Source organism: Spermophilus citellus (genome assembly GCF_964194105.1).
Source record: "Spermophilus citellus genome assembly, chromosome: 3".
Classification (NCBI taxonomy): Eukaryota; Metazoa; Chordata; class Mammalia; order Rodentia; family Sciuridae; genus Spermophilus; species Spermophilus citellus.
In genome coordinates, this window is record NC_138184.1 from 232,344,680 (window position 1) to 232,363,262 (window position 18,583).

The 18,583-nt window shown below is 47.3% G+C and overlaps 2 protein-coding genes across 4 annotated transcripts in view; one reads left to right on the top strand and one right to left on the bottom strand.

The window, feature by feature from the left end:
* Positions 1-4,613, bottom strand: part of ESYT2 (extended synaptotagmin 2) — a 78,542-nt gene extending 73,929 nt beyond the window's left edge. The window contains exon 1 of one of the 2 annotated variants that reach the window (XM_081285261.1): positions 4,105-4,613. In XM_081285261.1, the coding sequence (XP_081141387.1) occupies positions 4,105-4,434 (330 nt within the window). In that variant the 5' untranslated portion in view covers positions 4,435-4,613. The remainder of the gene's footprint in view (positions 1-4,104) is intronic. The other variant, XM_081285262.1, reaches the window with a different exon arrangement.
* Positions 4,614-10,004: 5,391 nt separating this feature from the next.
* Positions 10,005-18,583, top strand: part of DYNC2I1 (dynein 2 intermediate chain 1) — an 80,190-nt gene continuing 71,611 nt past the window's right edge. Inside the window, exons 1-2 of one of the 2 annotated variants that reach the window (XM_081283992.1) lie at positions 10,007-10,254; positions 17,230-17,283. In XM_081283992.1, the coding sequence (XP_081140118.1) occupies positions 10,240-10,254; positions 17,230-17,283 (69 nt within the window). In that variant the 5' untranslated portion in view covers positions 10,007-10,239. Of the gene's footprint in view, positions 10,255-17,229; positions 17,284-18,583 lie in introns of both variants that reach the window. The other variant, XM_081283993.1, reaches the window with a different exon arrangement.

The following is an 18,583-nucleotide window of genomic DNA, read 5'->3' on the forward strand; positions in this document are numbered from 1 at the left end:
AATAAATGCTGTGACCAATGCAGAAATCATGAAAATTCACAGAAAATGCCACAGATTCATTAGGCCAAATGATAACACTAAATTACGAGGCCATTTTCCATAACTCTTTCTTCATAGGACTTATAAATTATATAACTGTATGTATATCTTAATGCAAGTTTATATAAATTATATTTGATCTGTTTTCCAATCTTCAAATTTATAATGAGAATAATATTAATCTGAACTAGAAATATTACTAAAACCACAGCATAACCAGAGCATACAGGCCAATGGACACATATATCTTAAATTAAATTTAAAAAAAATTCTTTAAGATGTTGATGGACCTTTATTTTATTCATTTATTTACATAAAGTGCTGAGAATCGAACCCAGTGTCTCAAACAAGCTGGCAAGCACTCTACCACTGAGCCACAACCCTAGACCTAAATATATTTTAAATTTAAACAAAAACCAGGTATTTACTGCTTTAATATGTTCTAACTCAAACATATAGGTACATAACACAAAGCAATGAAACTGTCACGGTCCTTTCCTCCTTGCATCAAGGCCACAAAATGGGTGTGAACAAGAAACTCAGCAGCATCTACACCCTATTCGCAGTTCCTCTGGGATGTAAGGGCAAAAGTAGGGCTCCATTTAAAAAAAAAAAAAAGTTCTGATTCCTCAATAAGCTATGCCAATTATTTTGTTATAAGTCTTCATAAAAAATTATGGAAGTATTAAGTAAATGATTAGAACTGACAAAAAAGCAAACATTTGCCCTTTCCTTACATGGGACCACAGTGCATTCTTTTTCATTTTGTTCTTAGACTATACTTATTAAATTTTGACCAGACTTAAATTTTCCAGAACTTCCCAGAAGAACAATGGGAAAAAAAGTTGTCCCCAAAGAAAGTTTGTACATAGCAGCACAGAAGAACATATCCAAGGAAGCTAACTCTGCTTTAATTCTATAATCCAAGTATTCAAGTAATAAAAGAGCTGTTGTTCGAACAGTTAAGTAATACTGCATGTGACAGATTTGGGCTTCCATATACTCGCAGCTATATCACCATTAAGATGTTGATGGATCTTTATTTTATTCATTTATTTACATGAAGTACAAGAAAGTCACACCTATCCTACCAAGTTCTAATAACTAAATAAAAACGGCTGGGGCTGGGGCTCAGTGGCAGTGTGTTTGCCTAGCACATGTAAGGCACTGGGTTCGATCCTCAGCACCACATAAAAGATAAAAACATAAAGGAACTGAGTCCATTTATAACTAAAAATATTTTTTTTTTAAAGAGAGAGTGAGAGAGGAGAGAGAGAGAGAATTTTTTTTTAATATTTATTTTTAGTTCTCGGCGGACACAACATCTTTGTTGGTATGTGGTGCTGAGGATCGAACCCGGGCCCCACGCATGCCAGGCGAGCGCGCTACCGCTTGAGCCACATCCCCAGCCCAACTAAAAATATTTTTAAGAAATAGCAATGGAAAATTGTCCTTATTTGTATTTATCTCTATAAAAACTCAAGAATATTCTTTGCCCAGAGTCTAATTTTCTGGGGCTCCATTACGCAGGGTAGACACAAAAAGCTTCATTTTCAATCCATCAAGCCTGCCAGGCCTTTTCCCTACTTTTGGAAAAAGAATATAAAAATGAATAATAACTGTCTATATAAAAGCTGTAGGACCAAATCTTTACAGCAATATCACATTAAGTAAGAGCCATTTTTCATGCCCTAATAGTCTCAACTCAGGAACAGTTATATATTTTTAAAAAGTATTAATATTCTTTAAGGATGTCATTGCAATATCCAGCCAAAATTTTTACTTTGCTAAATAAAAAGAAGACTGTCAGTGATGTACCCAAGGATGAAAATAGGAAGTCAGTTCCCTATTAGTTCATGTTTTCCATGCTTCCACTTCACTATGAATCAGTCATCAATGACCCTAGAAAACACATTCCATCTTTGGGGTATACAAATAAATCTGATTCAATGAAAAATACCAGTCCAAAGTTCAGAAAGCCTAAGAAGCCAGAGTAAAAATCAAAGTCATAACTTTTCTTAGGCTTCTATCATTGAATTGCTCCTTGATCCCTGTGGCAGAACTTCAGGCATGCTTCCAGGTCATGCAATCCCTGATATCTCCATCCAAAAACCTCTCAAAAGCCCTGGATATGATCACTGTCAAGTTTCATGAGAATCCTTAAAAGCAATCTAGGGGGGCGGGGGCTGTAGTTCAGTGACAGAGTTTTGCCTAGCATGTGTGTGAGGCACTGGGTTCGATCCTTAGCACTGTATAAAAATAAAAACAAATACAAATAAAGCATTCTTTTATTTGATTTGTATATTGTCAATATACAACTACAAAAAAAGCAATCAAGGCAAGTGTAAATATGTACATGTGTAATAGGAACTCAAATACAAATTTGGAATAAACAAGTGAAAAATTCTGGAGAAAATATAAATTCTTTGAGGTGAACATTATGGTTCATCAGTTTAAGTCACACAGATGAAAAACCCAAGAAAAGAATCTTTAGGTAATCATGTTTTTCATTTCACAAAAATTAGTTTTTTTCAATGTGGTAGCAATTTACTTAATTTACTAAGTGAAAACAGCCTGTTTCACAAAGCTTTTTTTTTTTAAATGATATATTAGTCAATTAATCCCTTGCTCAATAACCAGGCATTTCTGAATGTTATCACCATCCTTTTCCTGTTAATTTCAGCATTACTTATGATGATGATTTGGTAACTTATCTACTACTTTGTTTTTAACTACTTTTCTAACAGGATGTAACTTAGATTCAACAGATACAAAGTGCTGGCTTCAGTGGATGTGGCTCTGCCAGCGGTACACTGGCAGCAGCAGTGAAAATCTGGAAAATCTTCGAGCCAGCTGCCTAGCATGCTTGAGGCCCTGGGTTTTTTGATCTTGAGTACCACCAGAGGGGTGGGGGGGAAGCCAATGACACAAGACACAAGATGTCACTTTAAAGTCCTTTTGCATTTCTGAAGTGTACCCTTTCTTGGTTTTTCTCAGGTTGGTTACTCTAACTTCCTGTTTTCTACAGGTCTCTAATGTTTTCCTGCTAATAGCTAAAACCTGTACCACAGTAGTTATTTTGATTTTTCCAAAATACCTATCTCATAAGTCTACAATGTACTGTTCTTATTCCAATTGCTATCTTTTTTTTTCCTGTGAGGTGCTGGGGTTTGAACCTAGGGCCTTGTGCATGGAGGCAAGCAGTCTGCCAACTGAGCTATATCCCCAGTCCCTTATTCCAATTGCTATCTGTCATCATGAAATGTTATCCGTGGTGTCCCTCTTGATCTCGGACAGTCCTGCCTTCTGGTTTTTGTCTGTCGGTCATTCGTGTCTGAAGCTGCATGCCTTACCATCGCAAGTGTCAACTAGCTGGAAAACAAAGCCCCCTCCAACCCTTCCGAAACTCACTGCTGGCTACCGTCTCACTAGGCCAACTCATGGCTAAGAAAGAGAGGAGGAGAAAAAGAGGATGCCAACTCGATTAAATGCCATACTCCATGTTATGTAGAAAACTGCTTGAGGTAAATAACTGTAAATCTCATTATTTAATTCTTCCAAAATTTCCTGCCACTCATTCATTCCCACTGGATTCAGGATGTTCCTACACAAAAGTGCTCCGTTTCACAACAGGGTACTTGCAGAAAGAAAAAGAGCAAGCGCTTCAATCTTTCTGACATCAACAACCTTTCCTTTCGGGGGACACTTACTGCTCTTCAACTGTTTTAGAAACTACCCAAAACAGCCGTCTTATGGATAGAAGAAAATTAAGTTCTCTTCCCACTGGCTGTCACATTTTTCAAATCCCAGGAAAGGAAACTCCGCGCCCGAGGAACGCGCGGCCTGCGGGCCCACGCGCCGCGCCTGCCACCTGCGCAGCCCGCGGCCGGGGACGCGGTGGCGGCGAGGCCATGCCATCGGACCCGGGCGCGGACTCGGCCAGGTGGGTCTCGGCGCGAGCGCGGAAGCGGGAGAAACCTGCCCCTGGCTCGCACAGGTGCGCCGGGGCTGCGGACCCGGCTCGGCGGGACCCGGGCGGCGCGGACCCGAGCGGTCGGCACTCACCCAGGCCGGCAGGTCGCAGGCGCGCACCCCCAGGCGCACGACGCGCTCCTCGTCCTCCAGCAGCGCCAGCGCGCGGCACAGGCGGCTGGCCTTGAGGCCGCGGCTCCGGCGGCACCAGGCGAGCAGCCCGAGCGCCAGCAGCACCCAGCTGAAGCTCAGCCCCAGGTAGCCGAGCGCGTACACCGGCAGCAGCAGCGCGAAGCTGCGCGCCAGCTGCGCCAGCAGCCCAGGCACGTCCACGCTCAGCGCGCCGCCGGGGGCCTCCGGCGCCGGGCGGTCCCCGGACTGGCCGGCGCCGGCCTCCGGGGCCTGCTCCCCGGCGCCGCTCATCGCCAGCCGCGCTGCGCTGTCCTCTTGGACGAGGAGGGCGCGGCGCTCCCGCGGAAGCCGCGCCACTCGAGCCCGCGAGCCAGCGACTCTCTGAGGGGACCGCCCGCCCCGCCGGGGAAGGGGTCTGACGCTCGACGTCACCACGCCGGTCCGGTCCCGCCCCCGCGCCAGCGCCCCTCCGAGGGGTCGGGCGGAGCCGCCTGAGGCTGGGCGGTGCGTGGCATCACCTCGCCCGGCCGGCCCCGCCCCGCCCCCTCTGAAGGATCGGCCGAACCGCCGGAGGACGGGCGGCGCTGACGTCATCGCGCCGAAGCGGTCCCGCCCCCGCGCCAGCGCCCCTCGGGGATCGGCCGAACCGCCGGAGGACGGGCGGCGCTGACGTCATCGCGCCGGGCGGGGCGGGCTCCACGCAGGGGGGCGGCCGAGGCGGGGCGTGGGTGGGGTGGGGCCGCGCCGGGCGCCGGGGTCCTGGCTCTGGGCCGGCGGGCGGGGCAGCCCCGCAGCGCCCCGTCGGCCGCTCGTGGTCCAGGAGAGCAGCTGGCAGTTAGGTGGAGGACGTTCCCCAGGAACGCCTCAGTCGTTGGCAGCGGAAGGGGGCCGGGCAGGCGCGGGGGGCAGGGGCACCGCTGCGCGCGTGAGGTTGGGCCTCTCGGCGGGGGCGGGGGCCAGGGCAGCGAGCCTGGAGCCGGAGGAGAGCGATTTTCCTTTCTTTGCTCTTCACGGTGCCAGATTATGGCATGTAAATGGCACATAGGTAAAAGGATGAGTCTCAGCCCCTTTTCCTGTGCTGCAGGTTAATGCTCTTAAGGCCGCCTTTTATTCCTGATCGTTTTGGTTTTTGGTACTGGGGATTAAACCCAGGCCACTCTACCCCTGAGTTGCACCCCCACCACTTTTATTTTTTGAGACAGGGTCTTGCTAAATTGCCCAGGCTGACCCCCAACTTGTGGTCTTTTTGCCTCAGCCTCCTGAGTGGCTAAGGATTACCAGCATTCACTCCCATATCCGGCTCCAGATTACTAATACATCAAAGTGAGTGATTTCTTCATTAACACAGGAGGGAGAGGAGCCTTTTTCTGTGGTCTTTGCTCTAAAGCCCTATATTTGCATCCTGTAAAGTTGTATGAACATAAACCACAGGGAATACAATCACTCACATACTGTCTGCTAGGCCTAGGGACCCGATGGGTAAAACAGATTGAAGAAAAATGCCAGCTCTGGCCTTTGTAACCCGCACTGAGCTGTTTACTCTGTATATCCTATCTCCTGTAACTTCTTCCTGTTCCTGCTATCCTTCTGGGATAGTTCCTGGAGAAAAGCACTGCCTCTTAAAGTGTGTCATGCGTGTTCCAGTGCACAACCGTGAAATTTCAGCCTTTCTAGTCTCAAAAAGTAGTGCTACTTCTAAAGTATGATCCTTACAATTTTGAGATCTCCTTCCCTCAAAATGTTTCATCATAGAGGGTAGAGCATTTAACCACAATTTAAAAAAAAACACTGTGTTGGCGCTCAGAAAATGATAAGTAGTCTTTTAACTAGCCTTAGGACCTGTCTCTCTCAGATTTCCTGTCCTCCTGTGTCATACTCCTCTTTCTCCCTCCCAAGACAAGCCATAGAAACTAGAATTTCTCTTTCCCAGGACAAGTCAAAGGAACTAGAACATCTTTTCCCTCCAAACAGCCATAAAGCCTGAAAAGGTTTATCTTCCACTGGTTTTCTATTTTGGAACTGGCCAGAAAGAAATTCTCTGACCTACTGTGTCTGATAAAGAGATCAGAAGACCCCAAATTCCAGAAGGGGGTTCTTCCCTATATTTGAGGAAGGAATTGCACACAGAGAGGCCAAGAAGAATCTCGACAGGACAGGCTGGGTTCCCCCCTCAGATCTTTACCATTACCTCACACCCCTTTGGTCCAATCACATTCCTACATGGCTGTCCATGCTTTGTTGAATTTAAACATAAAAAACAGTTCACACTGGGTCTTTGGGTCTTCATTCTGAAAGTTCCTGCTATGACCAAGTAAATGAGTAATCTTTTTCTTCTGTTACCCTGTCTTGGTGTAGGGTTTTTGGCTATGGCTCTTTATGATGGGCTGGAAATCAACTACTCCCTTTTCAGTCCCCATATCCCACACCACAGAGACAACCGTCCCTGTGTTTCTGTGATGCACCTTGTGTGATAGACCAAATGTTCACATAGTGAACATCCTTTGCCTAAGCTTTTCTGAACAAGTTTCTGTGCTTTGTAAACATCTCTTGATTAGTATTCCTTTAATCCTGCCTTTCTAAAAAGATGTAGAAACCTTCTATTCTGGCAAAGAGGAGGCAGTGGTTAACAAGGTGGGAGATAACCAGGCTATGGGCAGATGGTCAGTCAGCCTGGTTATACTTGCAAATAAATAGAATGATGAAAGCCAGACTTCTTGCTACTGGAGAAGATACTTACAAACATGGATGGCTGGGCATGGTGACTCACTCCTTTTATATCATCTACTCAGGAGGCTGAGACAGTAGGATTACAAGTTTGAGATCAGCCTCAGCAATTTTAGCAAGATCTATCTCAAAGTAAAAACAGCTGGGCAGGGCTGGGGTTGTGGCTCAGTAGTAGAGTGCTCACCTAGCATGCACGAGGAATTGGTTTGATCCTTAGCACCACATAAATGTAATAAAGATATTGTATCCACCTAAAACTTAAGAATAATAAAAAAAAACAGCTGGGCATGGTGGCACACACCTGTAATCCCAGTGGCTTGGGAGACTGAGACAGGAGGGATGCAAGTTCAAAGCCAGCCTCAGTAACTTAGGTAGGCCCTTTCTCAAAATAATAAAAAGGGTTAGGGATGTGACTCAGAAGTTTGATACTGGGTTCAATCCCCAGTACCTAATAAATAAATAAATATAATGAAAATGGCTGGGAATGTAGCTCAGTGGTAAAGAGCTCCTGGGTTCAATCCGTAGTACCACAAGAGACATAATAAAAACCAAAAAACTCAAAAACAACAAGAAAACCCCCAAAACTTAGAAAGGAGGAAGACTACAAAGAACTATGTGGGAATGGATTGAAATTGGAGGTATTAGTAAACTTATGTTTTTGATGCATATGTACAGATAGACATAAAAATAGTCGTATGCCTGTACTTGTGCACGTGTGAGTGTAGGTGTATGTGTATGAACACAGGTGCACTTCCTGATTCTGCCAGATGAGGGTCTGGAAGCAACACTACCCCAATGCCAAGGAGCACAACCTGCTCTCATCAGGGTTATCACCTACTCAGCTGATGGAACTACACACTACCAGTGGGAGACAGGTTGGAATTTTGAATCCTGATATGTGTTGACATTTCTAGAACACTTCTAGCAGGAAGCATGACCTGAGGGAACATCAAATAGCCAATATAAAAGCCCTCCTATTTTGTTTAAAACAGTTCCAGATTATAAGAGACCAAAGGCACACAGTCCATGCAATGGATGTTCCTGATGAAGCTTGAAGGGAGTCTGTGGACTGTGTCAATATTGGATTCCTCTTTGGGAGGACTGTGTGGTGAGGACCTGCTTCACTTGAAGTATCTGGGACTGCTGTGGTCCCATTAAGTTCCTCCCCATTCTGTGGTTGGAACTTAATGGGCAGTATGATAAGAGGTGATTATAATCCCGTCTGGTGGCCCACTCCTATAATCCCAGCATCTCAGGAAGCTGAGACAGGGAGGATTCCAAGTTTGAGGCCAGCCTCAGAAAGGGCTGGGAATGTAGTGTCCCTGGGTTCAATCCCCAGTACCAAAACAAAGAAACAAAACCAAAACACCATTGGCAAAACAACAAAATGTAGTTACTAGAAAATATGTAAGCACATGGGACTCACCTTCTATTTCAATCGACAGTGCTGTTATAGATACAGCAATTACTGAACACTTCCCAACTATTCTCGTTTGCACATTTATCTTCCCCCACAAAATGTTCTTTCTCAGTGAATCTTCCTGGTTAATTATTTATGCTTCAAGATCTAACTGAAATGAAGCCTTTCCTAACGTCATTCTCTTCTTCCAGGCAGAATCACTGCATTTTTTTTTTCCAGTGTTGGGGACTGCATCTGGGACTTGATGATCACTGCATTTTATGAGTAGCTCTTACACTTTCACATCATTTAATAGTTGTTTGCATATTTCTGTCTTAACAATTATTAGTTGCTAGAGGTCCAGATAGTGTTGTATTTAACTATGTCTAGCAGTCCAGATAGTGTTGTATTTAGGTATGACTAGCACTCTCTTGATTGCCAGGTCAAGTAGCTTAGTCATCATTTAGTGAATAAATAAAGATAGAAGAAATATTATGTTGTAATCAATTGGCAAATGAGCTATTCAAAAAATAATTGTTTTAGGTTTCTCTATAGGCCTAGATTGATTTATTCTGCAGATATAACTGATCCTGTAAGAAAGAGGAAATAGCATTTGCAGAGGTCTGTAGATTGGTGCACTTTAACAACTCCAAGTTACTCTGGTGATGAAAGAGTGCGGTAAAGGCAGGGAGTGACACAAGATTTACAGTTTAGATAGCTTTTTCTGCAACGGAGGAGGGATTGCTAGGGATTGGAGTGGAGAGAAATGAACACATTCATATTCAAGAGATACTTAGGAGGTAGTTTGACAACAGTATGATTGGGGTTGTCATTTCTGTAGCAGGCGGCTGTATTTCCATTCACTCTCATATTCAAGAAACAGCGTGACGCTGGTGAGCGCTCAGGTCGGCTTTGCTGGGGCAGGCTCTGCAGAAGCAGCTTCACCTACGTCTCCTTAGCTGCCTTCCTCTCCAGTGTAAGGACCAGCGGAAGGGGAAGGCAGGCTCAGCCCAAGTGCGGAAGGCGTGCTTTGCCTTAATATCGCCTCCCGGAGAGGCGGGAGCTACCAACTTTGTGCATACCGTGGTCGTAGACTGGTTCCTAACTAGGACTGGAAAACAGCGTGCACAGAAAATCCCCAGCTGCAAAACCGCGGCGCTGGCACGACAGTCCTGCTGCGAGGCAGCCTGTGTCCAAGCCCTATTTAAGCTTGCCGAGTATTCGCTCGTTTCTCCGGCCTTTGCGCTGTAGAAAGTCTCTTTCTCAATAACCCCGTCCCAAACACTTGATTCCTATCTTAAGGATATACTACTGACATGGCATTGAGCCCAGCGGCGCTGTGCCACTGAACCTCATCCCCAACAGTTTCTATTTTGAATCAGGGTCTAAATTGCGTAGGGCCTCGCTAATTTGCTGAGGCTGGCCTCGATCCTTCGCTCCTTCTGCCTCAGCCTTCCCATTCGCTGGAATTACGGTGTGCGCCCCCCTGACCGGCCGGTAGGGGCAAAGCCTTATTCATATGTCAAGTTCTTTAGTGATCTCTCGCTCTGTCTCCATAGAAGGCCTCACCAAGTGACCAGGGGACGCCGCGCTTCAGTCCAGAAGAGAACGGCGACCTGCCGAGTCCGCAGCCCAGGCCCTGGATACCGCCCCCTCGGACTCTAGGAGTCCAGAAGGCGAAGGCTTACTGGAAGCCGCGGGCCGGTTAGCGACCAATCAACCTGCAGGGGACGAGGCGGGCACACGCAGGCGCACTGGGAGCGGCCGCGGTGCACGCTGGGCAGCGATCGCTGGTCCCTGGGCGGCCCCGGCTTGCCGGTTGCTAGGAGTCGGGGACGCCCGCCCGCCGAGAGCTGCAGCTCAGCAGGCCTGGTTTGGGCTGAAAAGAGCGGGCGCCAGCCGGCCGGTCTCCCCTGGTAGCCCGCGCCTGCCTAGGGCCTAGGGTACCGCGGTGCTCGGGTCTACAAGGAGTGATGGAACCTGGGAAGGTCGGTACGCGGCTCGTCCTGGCTAGGCGAGAAGGCGCGTCCCTCACTGCGGCCGGGGCCCGCCCGCGCCCGACTCCTTCGACGGAGTCTGAAGGCCTGGGACCCGCGGAGCCATGGGGAGACCCCCGCCCAACTCTCCTAGCAGCGTTTCTCTCCTGGCTGCATCGCGGGAGCTAGGAGTGGGCGTGAGGGGTGGGCCGAGAGGCGGTATCCACGACGTGAGGCGGGGCGAAGGGCGATATCCAGGGGGTGAGGGCGGGGAGAGGGGCGGTGTCTAGGGAAGGCAGGGGAGGGGCGGTACCCAGGGGGGTGACGGCGGGGAGAGGGGCGGTGTCTCGGGAGGGAGGGGAGGGGAGGGGCGGTACCCAGGGGGGTGACGGCGGGGAGAGGGGCGGTGTCTCGGGAGGGAAGGCAGGGGAGGGGCGGTACCCAGGGGGTGAGGGCGGGGAGAGGGGCGGTGTCTCGGGAGGGAAGGCAGGGGAGGGGCGGTATCCAGGGGGGTGACGGCGGGGAGAGGGGCGGTGTCTCGGGAGGGAGGGGAGGGGAGGGGCGGTATCCAGGGGGTGAGGGCGGGGAGAGGGGCGGTGTCTCGGGAGGGAGGGGAGGGGCGATATCCAGGGGGTGAGGGCGGGGAGAGGGGCGGTACCCAGGGGGTGACGGCGGGGAGAGGGGCGGTGTCTCGGGAGGGAAGGCAGGGGAGGGGCGGTACCCAGGGCCTGAGGGCGGGGAGAGGGGCGGTGTCTCGGGAGGGAGGGGAGGGGAGGGGCGGTACCCAGGGGGTGAGGGCGGGGAGAGGGGCGGTGTCTCGGGAGGGAAGGCAGGGGAGGGGCGGTATCCAGGGGGGTGACGGCGGGGAGAGGGGCGGTGTCTCGGGAGGGAGGGGAGGGGAGGGGCGGTATCCAGGGGGTGAGGGCGGGGAGAGGGGCGGTGTCTCGGGAGGGAGGGGAGGGGCGATATCCAGGGGGTGAGGGCGGGGAGAGGGGCGGTGTCTAGGGAAGGCAGGGGAGGGGCGGTACCCAGGGGGTGAGGGCGGGGAGAGGGGCGGTGTCTAGGGAAGGCAGGGGAGGGGCGGTACCCAGGGGGTGAGGGCGGGGAGAGGGGCGGTGTCTCGGGAGGGAGGGGAGGGGAGGGGCGGTACCCAGGGGGGTGACGGCGGGGAGAGGGGCGGTGTCTCGGGAGGGAAGGCAGGGGAGGGGCGGTACCCAGGGCCTGAGGGCGGGGAGTGTTTATAATGATTTAATGAGTGTTTATAATGATTTAATGAGAAATTACATGTAAGAGCACTTACAACACTGTCTGCTATTTTAACAAATCTCAGTAAAGGTAGCTAGTGTTATTGGGTTATTCTTGCTATCTATGAGTACCCACTAAAAGATGAGAAGTTTACTTTTCCTATATTTCCTCTTACCTTCTCTCTTAGTTTTTCTATTGTTTTCCTATAATAATGTTAGATAATTTGTGTTGCATTAATTCTAGGTAGTGTCTTTTAACTTTCCTCTAAGTAAGTTAGGAAGATAAGTCCTAAATTACCCTCCATTCCTCATCAAACAACAATATCCTGACTTTTACATCTTTATAACATTCCCTTTACATTTCCATAAATTATTATGTAACTTTTCTGTGACTTGTTTATAGGTTGATACATGATTATGTTAGTAGAATTCACTGCAGACCCAAATAGTGTGACAGGACCAGTAGAGAAGTTACAGTCCTGGAGCCCTATAAACCTTGTCAAAGAAAACCCACAGGGTCAAATAGATATTCAGAATTTTCTTACATTTAACTAACGTACTGCAATGTAATTCACTTCATATTTGGACTATATGTTTCTTAAATGACCCTTTGATTTTCCATTAGTTTCTCTCTCTCTCTCTCTCTCTCTCTCTCTCTGTGTGTGTGTGTGTGTGTTGCCCAGGCTGACTTTGAACTCCTGGGCTCTAGAAATCCTCCTGCTTCAGCCTCCCAAGTAGCTGGGACGATAGGCATGTGCCAGCTTCCATTAGTTTCTAGTTGCCTTGTTTTTGACAAAAAATAACATATATTATTTGTGGGATTAAAACTTATCACTGCGACTTTAAGCTTATTTTTTAAATTTATTGCAGTGCTGGGGATTGAATCCAGGGCCTTGCACATGCTAGGCAAGTACTTTAACACTGAGCAGCACCCCATGTCCTCTTAAGCTTATTTCAGTCATAGTAACTGAAATTCGATTGGTAAGCTGGAAGTCACAGAATAAAAGAAAAAAAAATCTTTTCCTAAAGCTTGCTGACTTTCTGTTCTCATTGGGATTTATTGTTTCTTGTATGTGTTGGGTAGACCTGGGTTAATATCACTGTTTCTTGAATCCAGTGTCTTCCTCTATTTTGAAATCCTCCCTTTTCAGGGATTGGTAGGAAGAAAACTGTAAGAATGATTTATTGGGGCTGGGGATGTGGCTCAGTGGTAGAGTACTTGCCTAGCATGCATGAGGCCTTGGGTTCCAACTCTAGCACTCACAAAAACAAACAAAAAACACCCCCCAAAACAACAACATGATTATCTTTGTTATACTAATATGCATATTTAGGCCAGCATAGAATTCTAGGACCAAAATAATTTCCCAGAATTTTGAAGCATTATACTTTTATCTTCTAGCAACTAGTTTGGTTGACTAAATATCTTTGCAAGGAACATTTCTTTGTTCTCCAGATGATTAGGATCTTTAATATTCTGAAATTACATGTCAGTTTGTCTACTGTAGGTCTTTTTTTTTATCCATTTTGTGTTTCCTTGAGGTTTATTCTGATGCATATTTAATGAACATTTTTAAATTAGTAAAAGCAACAGACCCCAGGGCTGGGTAGTTCCTGGCAGCTAAGGAATTACTATATTCGATTCTCAGTTACATTAAGGAATTGAGCTCCTGGTCACTGGAACATAATTACATAGTTCTTTTTTATTTTTAAATTTAATTAATGAATTGATTGATTTTTGTGATGCTGGAATTGAACCAAGGCGCCCTACCACTGAGCTACGTCTAGCCTTCTTTGGCGGGGGGTATAAGCAATTGAACCTAGGGGTGCTTAACCACTGAGCCACATCCTGAGCCCTTTTATGTTTTATTTAATTTGAGACAGAGTCTCCCTGAGTTGCTTAGGACCTCACTAAGTTGCAGAGGCTGGCTTTGAACTTGTGATCCTCCTGCCTCAACCTCCTGAATTCTGAGATCATAGATGTGTGCCATTGCACCCAGCTAAGCAACCTATTCTTCTGCAACAGTATATTTATTGGTTGATAGCAAGGACATTTTAACATATCCAATTAAACATCCAGAAGAAGAGAACATAGGGTCTGGAAGGGTCCCCAGCACAGGAACTTCTGTCCCTGCAGAGCTGGGGTGTGCCACTGTCCCAGGTGAATGACTTCTGTTCAGCTTCCTGTGAGCCTGCAGGTGTCCACTGTTCAGAAGCTCCCTAAGCCCTGACCTTTGGCTTTTTTCCCTTAAATTGTAGATGGACTCAATACCTTTATTTTATTTATTTTTTAATGTGGTGCTGAGGATCGAACCCTGTGTCTTCCACATGCGGGGTGAGCGCTCTACCACTGAGCCCCAGCCCCAGCCCCAGCCTGCCCTTGGCTTTTTATCAGGACTCCATGGCAGAGTGTTACTGAGGCATGGACACCGAGCATATAGAACACTGAATGAGAAGGGTTGTCTGTTGTCAGGAGAGGAGACCCAGCCAGGCCTTCTGTCCAGATTCTTTTTGGCCTCTCTGTGCAGCTTTTTCTCTTCCATTATCGGACAAGTAGATCAGAGCGTTGCTTGCAGTACAAAGGCAGGGAAGATGAGATAGTTTTTAGCTTCCTGTGACCTGCCTCAGAGAAGAAGGAGCAGGTGAAAGGAGAGCCCAGAAGCCGGAGAAAGACAGCTGCTGGAGCCTGCACTCCTGAGGTGCTTCAGGAACCAAGGAGAAAAGGCCGAGGATATGCATACCACCCCAGTGATTTGGGAAAGAGATAACTAGGATCGTGGGAGTGCTGAGCTGGGAACCATGGACCCAAACCAACTAACCGACCCACATAACGTCACCCACATAACGTCACCGTAGTTTAAACAGTGACTTACGGAAATAATGTGTGTTTATCTGCAAAGTCGACGTCCTGAGTTACAAGAACTGGCGGGAGGAAGTTAAAGCCTGAGAACAGTGCAGTTTCACTCCAGGCCCTGTGTCCATGAGCGCTGAGGCCACACTGCCCTCACTACCGCCGCGCACCCAGCAGGATCTCTGGCCTTGGCGCACACCTGGACTGAGTCTGCCTGGCTGTGCCTTGAGTGGCTGCTGTCTCAGCCCAGAGCTAGCTGGCATGTCCACTGGCAGCCCGACTATTTGTCCAAGGTCATTCTCCTGGGAGGTGACGCCAGCCAGGGTCCTTCTGATGGAAGCGTTGTGAGGAGAACTCCCGGGAAGCCCTGTGTTGATAGAGGGGAGCCTGGTCAGTCAGCCCACCTGCTCTGAGGGCAGATGAGGTGGTCTTAACGTTGCTGAGGTCTTGTTGCACAGTTCTCTGCTCTGTTATAAACAGGTTCTGGACAAGTTGGTTGATTATGAAGTCAAACTGTGCGCATGTGTGTGTCTGTTTAGAGAGAAAGGTTGATTGTGTGTATAAAGTAGTTTTGTGTGTATATAAGTTGTGTGTAGAGAGGTTTTTTGTGTGTATAGTGAGGTTTTGTGTGCATTGTGAGGTTTTTTGTGTGTGTGTATGTGTAGAGGTGTTTGTAGAGAGGTTTTGTGTTTTGTAGGGAGGTTGTATGTATATATGTGTATAGAGAGGTTGTGTGTTTATATGTGTGTAGAGGTTGTGTGTATGTAGAGAGGTTTTGAGTGTGAAGAGGGTGTGTGTTCTGTAGAGGTTTTATGTGTGTGTATAGAGAGGTTGTGTGTGTAGCACTTACATGTGTAGATTATGTAGAGGTTGTGTGTGTAGAGGATGTATGTGTGTAGAAAGTTATGTGAATGTGTAGAGATGGTATATGTAGAGGTTGTGTGTATAGAGAGATTGTGTAAAGGTTGTGTGTGTTAGAGGTTTGTGTGTATAGAGGTTGTGTGTGTGTTGAGGTTTTGTGTGTGTGGAGAAGTTGTGTGTGTGTGTAGGGCTTTTGTGCATATAAAGAGGTTGTGTGTGTGTGGAGAGATGGTGTGTAGAGGTTGTGTGTATAGAGAGATTGAGTAGAGGTGTGTGTATAAAGAGGTTGTGTATGTGTAGGTTGTGTGTGTGTAGAGATTGTGTGGAGAGAGGTGTGTGTACAGAGAGATGGTATGTAGAGGTTGTGTGTGTGTGGAGGTAGTGTGTGTGTATGAAGAGGTTGTATATGTGCATAGAGGTCGTGTGTGTAGAGAGACTGTGTAGAGTTTGTGTGTGTAGTTGTATATGTGGAGATGTTTGTGTGTGTATAAAGAGGTTGTGTGTAGAGATTGTGTGTGCCTAAAGAGGTTGTGTGTGTAGAGAGGTGTGTGTGTACAAAGAGGCCATGTATGTAGATGTTTGTGTGTGTATAAAGAGGTTGTGTGTAGAGATTGTGTGTGCCTAAAGAGGTTGTGTGTGTAGAGAGGTGTGTGTGTACAAAGAGGCCATGTATGTAGATGTTTGTGTGTGTATAAAGAGGTTGTGTGTAGAGATTGTGTGTGCCTAAAGAGGTTGTGTGTGTGTACAAAGGGGCCATGTATGTAGAGGTTGTGTGTGTAGAGGTGTGTGTGTGTGGAGGTTGTGTGTGTGTGTAGAGGTTGACTGTGTGTGTGGGCAGGTCTCTTGCACTGGGAGGTGCCTCCTGGGGTGACCGCTCCCCTTCCTTTTCTCTGCCAGGTGCACATGACACTTAATGATAGATGTAAACCCTCAAAGTCGGATTCTCAGATTTCCTTCACCTCAGTTATATGGTTTGCTGGCAAGAAGGTTCTGCTGTCGGGCTCTCCTGAAGTGTTTTTCCCGGGGTCAGGGTTTATTCCTTTTGTGGGAAAATGTTGTTCTTCTGTTCCTTACTTGGTGGACTGGGGAGTAGCTCCACAGCAGGTCCCTTTGCCTACATGCGTGAGACCCTGGGTTTGATGCTCCAAAGTCTCTTATTTGGTGAGTTAATTTTAAGCGCACCTGCTCCGTAGGGCAGGGCCTGAAATGCAGGTCGAGTTGGTCTTTAAACGATCTCTGCAGAGCAGGAGATGCACACAACATGATTGCAGCCAGTGTGCAGAGACTCAGGGAGTGTGTGGCACATGGGGAGTGTGAGCTGCCGGGAGGAGGGAAGCCTTGTGCCGTCCTATAACCTAACAATCTGAAAAGAAGCAAGAGAAAACCTTCCGGGCTAAGCAGGCTGCTCACTTGATTTTCAAGGGCCCCAAAGCCAGCCGGTCCAGTGCCATCTGTGAGCAAGTAGCTAGTGTTTGGGGTGAAAACTCCAGCTGCTGGCTGGCGCTCTCCTGCCCAAGCAGAGCAGTCTCCCCATGGGCTCTAAGAGGGCCCCCAGGTTCCTGGGCCTCTGGCTTTCTGCCATTCCCGGGGTGGGACAAACTGACTGGGAGCTGTCCTATACCCTCTGTCTTAGGAGCAAGAGCTGCCCCTTCCCCCTTCCCCTGTGGGCACGGCACTTAGCTCTTGTTGGAAAATACAAACAAACAATATGGTTTAAACCCACAAAGTATCTGATCTGCATTCAACTGCCATTATAACTTGTTTTCTCTTTAATTTTGTAATGTGTAATAATTTTTGAAGTAGCCAAAGGAATACATTCTAAAATAATTCTATGGGTAATTTTAGATAGTTAATAACTTTTTAAAATTTATATTTCTATCTTTTATTTCAGTAGGTTGATGAGTGTTTTTCTCGCAAATGAGAATTAATTACCACTGATTTAAATAGTGTCATAAAAAAGCTGCTCACTAGAACACATAAAATTAGTAATTTGGAACTTTAAAAAGTCTAACTTTATACTTTTCTTTTTAGAGAAGAACCAAAGATGATACTTGGAAATCAGATGACCTCAGAAAACACCTTTGGGTAATATGTTTTAAGGATTCAAGTTGGGCCATGTGCTGTGGTGGCACACGTCTGTAATCCCAGCCTTTCAGAAGGCTGAGGCAGGAGGATCATGAGTTCAAAGCCAGCCTCAGCAAAAGTGAGGCACTAAGCAACTCAGTGAGACCCTGTCTCTAAATAAAATACAATCCCCGGTACCCCCCTGCGGAAAAAAAAAAAAAAAAAAGATTCAAACTAGGATCCATATGGAGCCTTTATGGGTTTTTTGGACACTCTTGCCTGATTCACAGCACCATACAACTCTGGTTGTATGTGGCTCATTTCAGAGGCATTTTTGACTCAAAGTGGAAGCATGTGGCTAATGCCTTTGGAACTGCATTGGGACAGTCCAGGCTGTGGGCTGCCTGTCCTGCTTTTCAGTCCAGCTGACATCTGCACACTCGGGCCATCCTGGGCCAGGCACTCAGTGTGCTCCAATGTGTGGTTCTCAGTGCACAGGGTTACCATGGTGAGGTGCACTGGGGTGCAGAGTGAGATTGTGCAATGAAGGTGTGGCTCTGCCTACAGTACAGATGCTTAAAAGGCAGCTCTATCACCTCTTCCTAATCCATGTTGTGTGCCAGCTTTGATTTGCTAACAGACACCAAAGTGTCTGACATGTGGTTTCTAGTCAGCAGTTACAAAACGAAAATAAGTAGGAATCCAGGGGCTGGGGATGTGGCTCAAGCAGTAGCGCGCTCGCCTGGCGTGCGTGTGACCCGGGTTCGATCCTCAGCACCACATACCAACAAAGATGTTGTGTCCGCCGAGAACTAAAAAATAAATATTAAAAATTCTCTCTCTCTCTCTCTCTCTCTCTCTCTCTCTCTCTCTCTCCCCCTCTCTCCCCCCACTCTCTCTTTAAAAAAAAAAAAAAAAGTAGGAATCTAGGAGCTTTGTGTTCTAAGTACCCCCGCCCCAATCTTGCTGGAATCAGAGGCAGTTGAATCCAGTGTTTTTATATATGTATATGTATATGTATGTGTATGTATATATATATATATATATATATTAGTTGTAGTTAGACACAATATCCTTATGTTATTTATTTATTTTTATATGGTGCTGAAGATCGAACTCAGAGCCTTGCATGGGCCAGGCGAGCGCTCTACATCTGAGCTACAACCCCAGCCCCTGAATCCAGTGTTTTTTAAGGGACTCTGATATGAGTATGATTCTCACATTCAAATACTAGGTTAATGGAGGGGCTCAGTGGCACAGTGCTTGCTTGCCTGGCATGCTAGAGGCCCTGGGCTCCAGCCAGGACAGGGGAAGCAAAGTC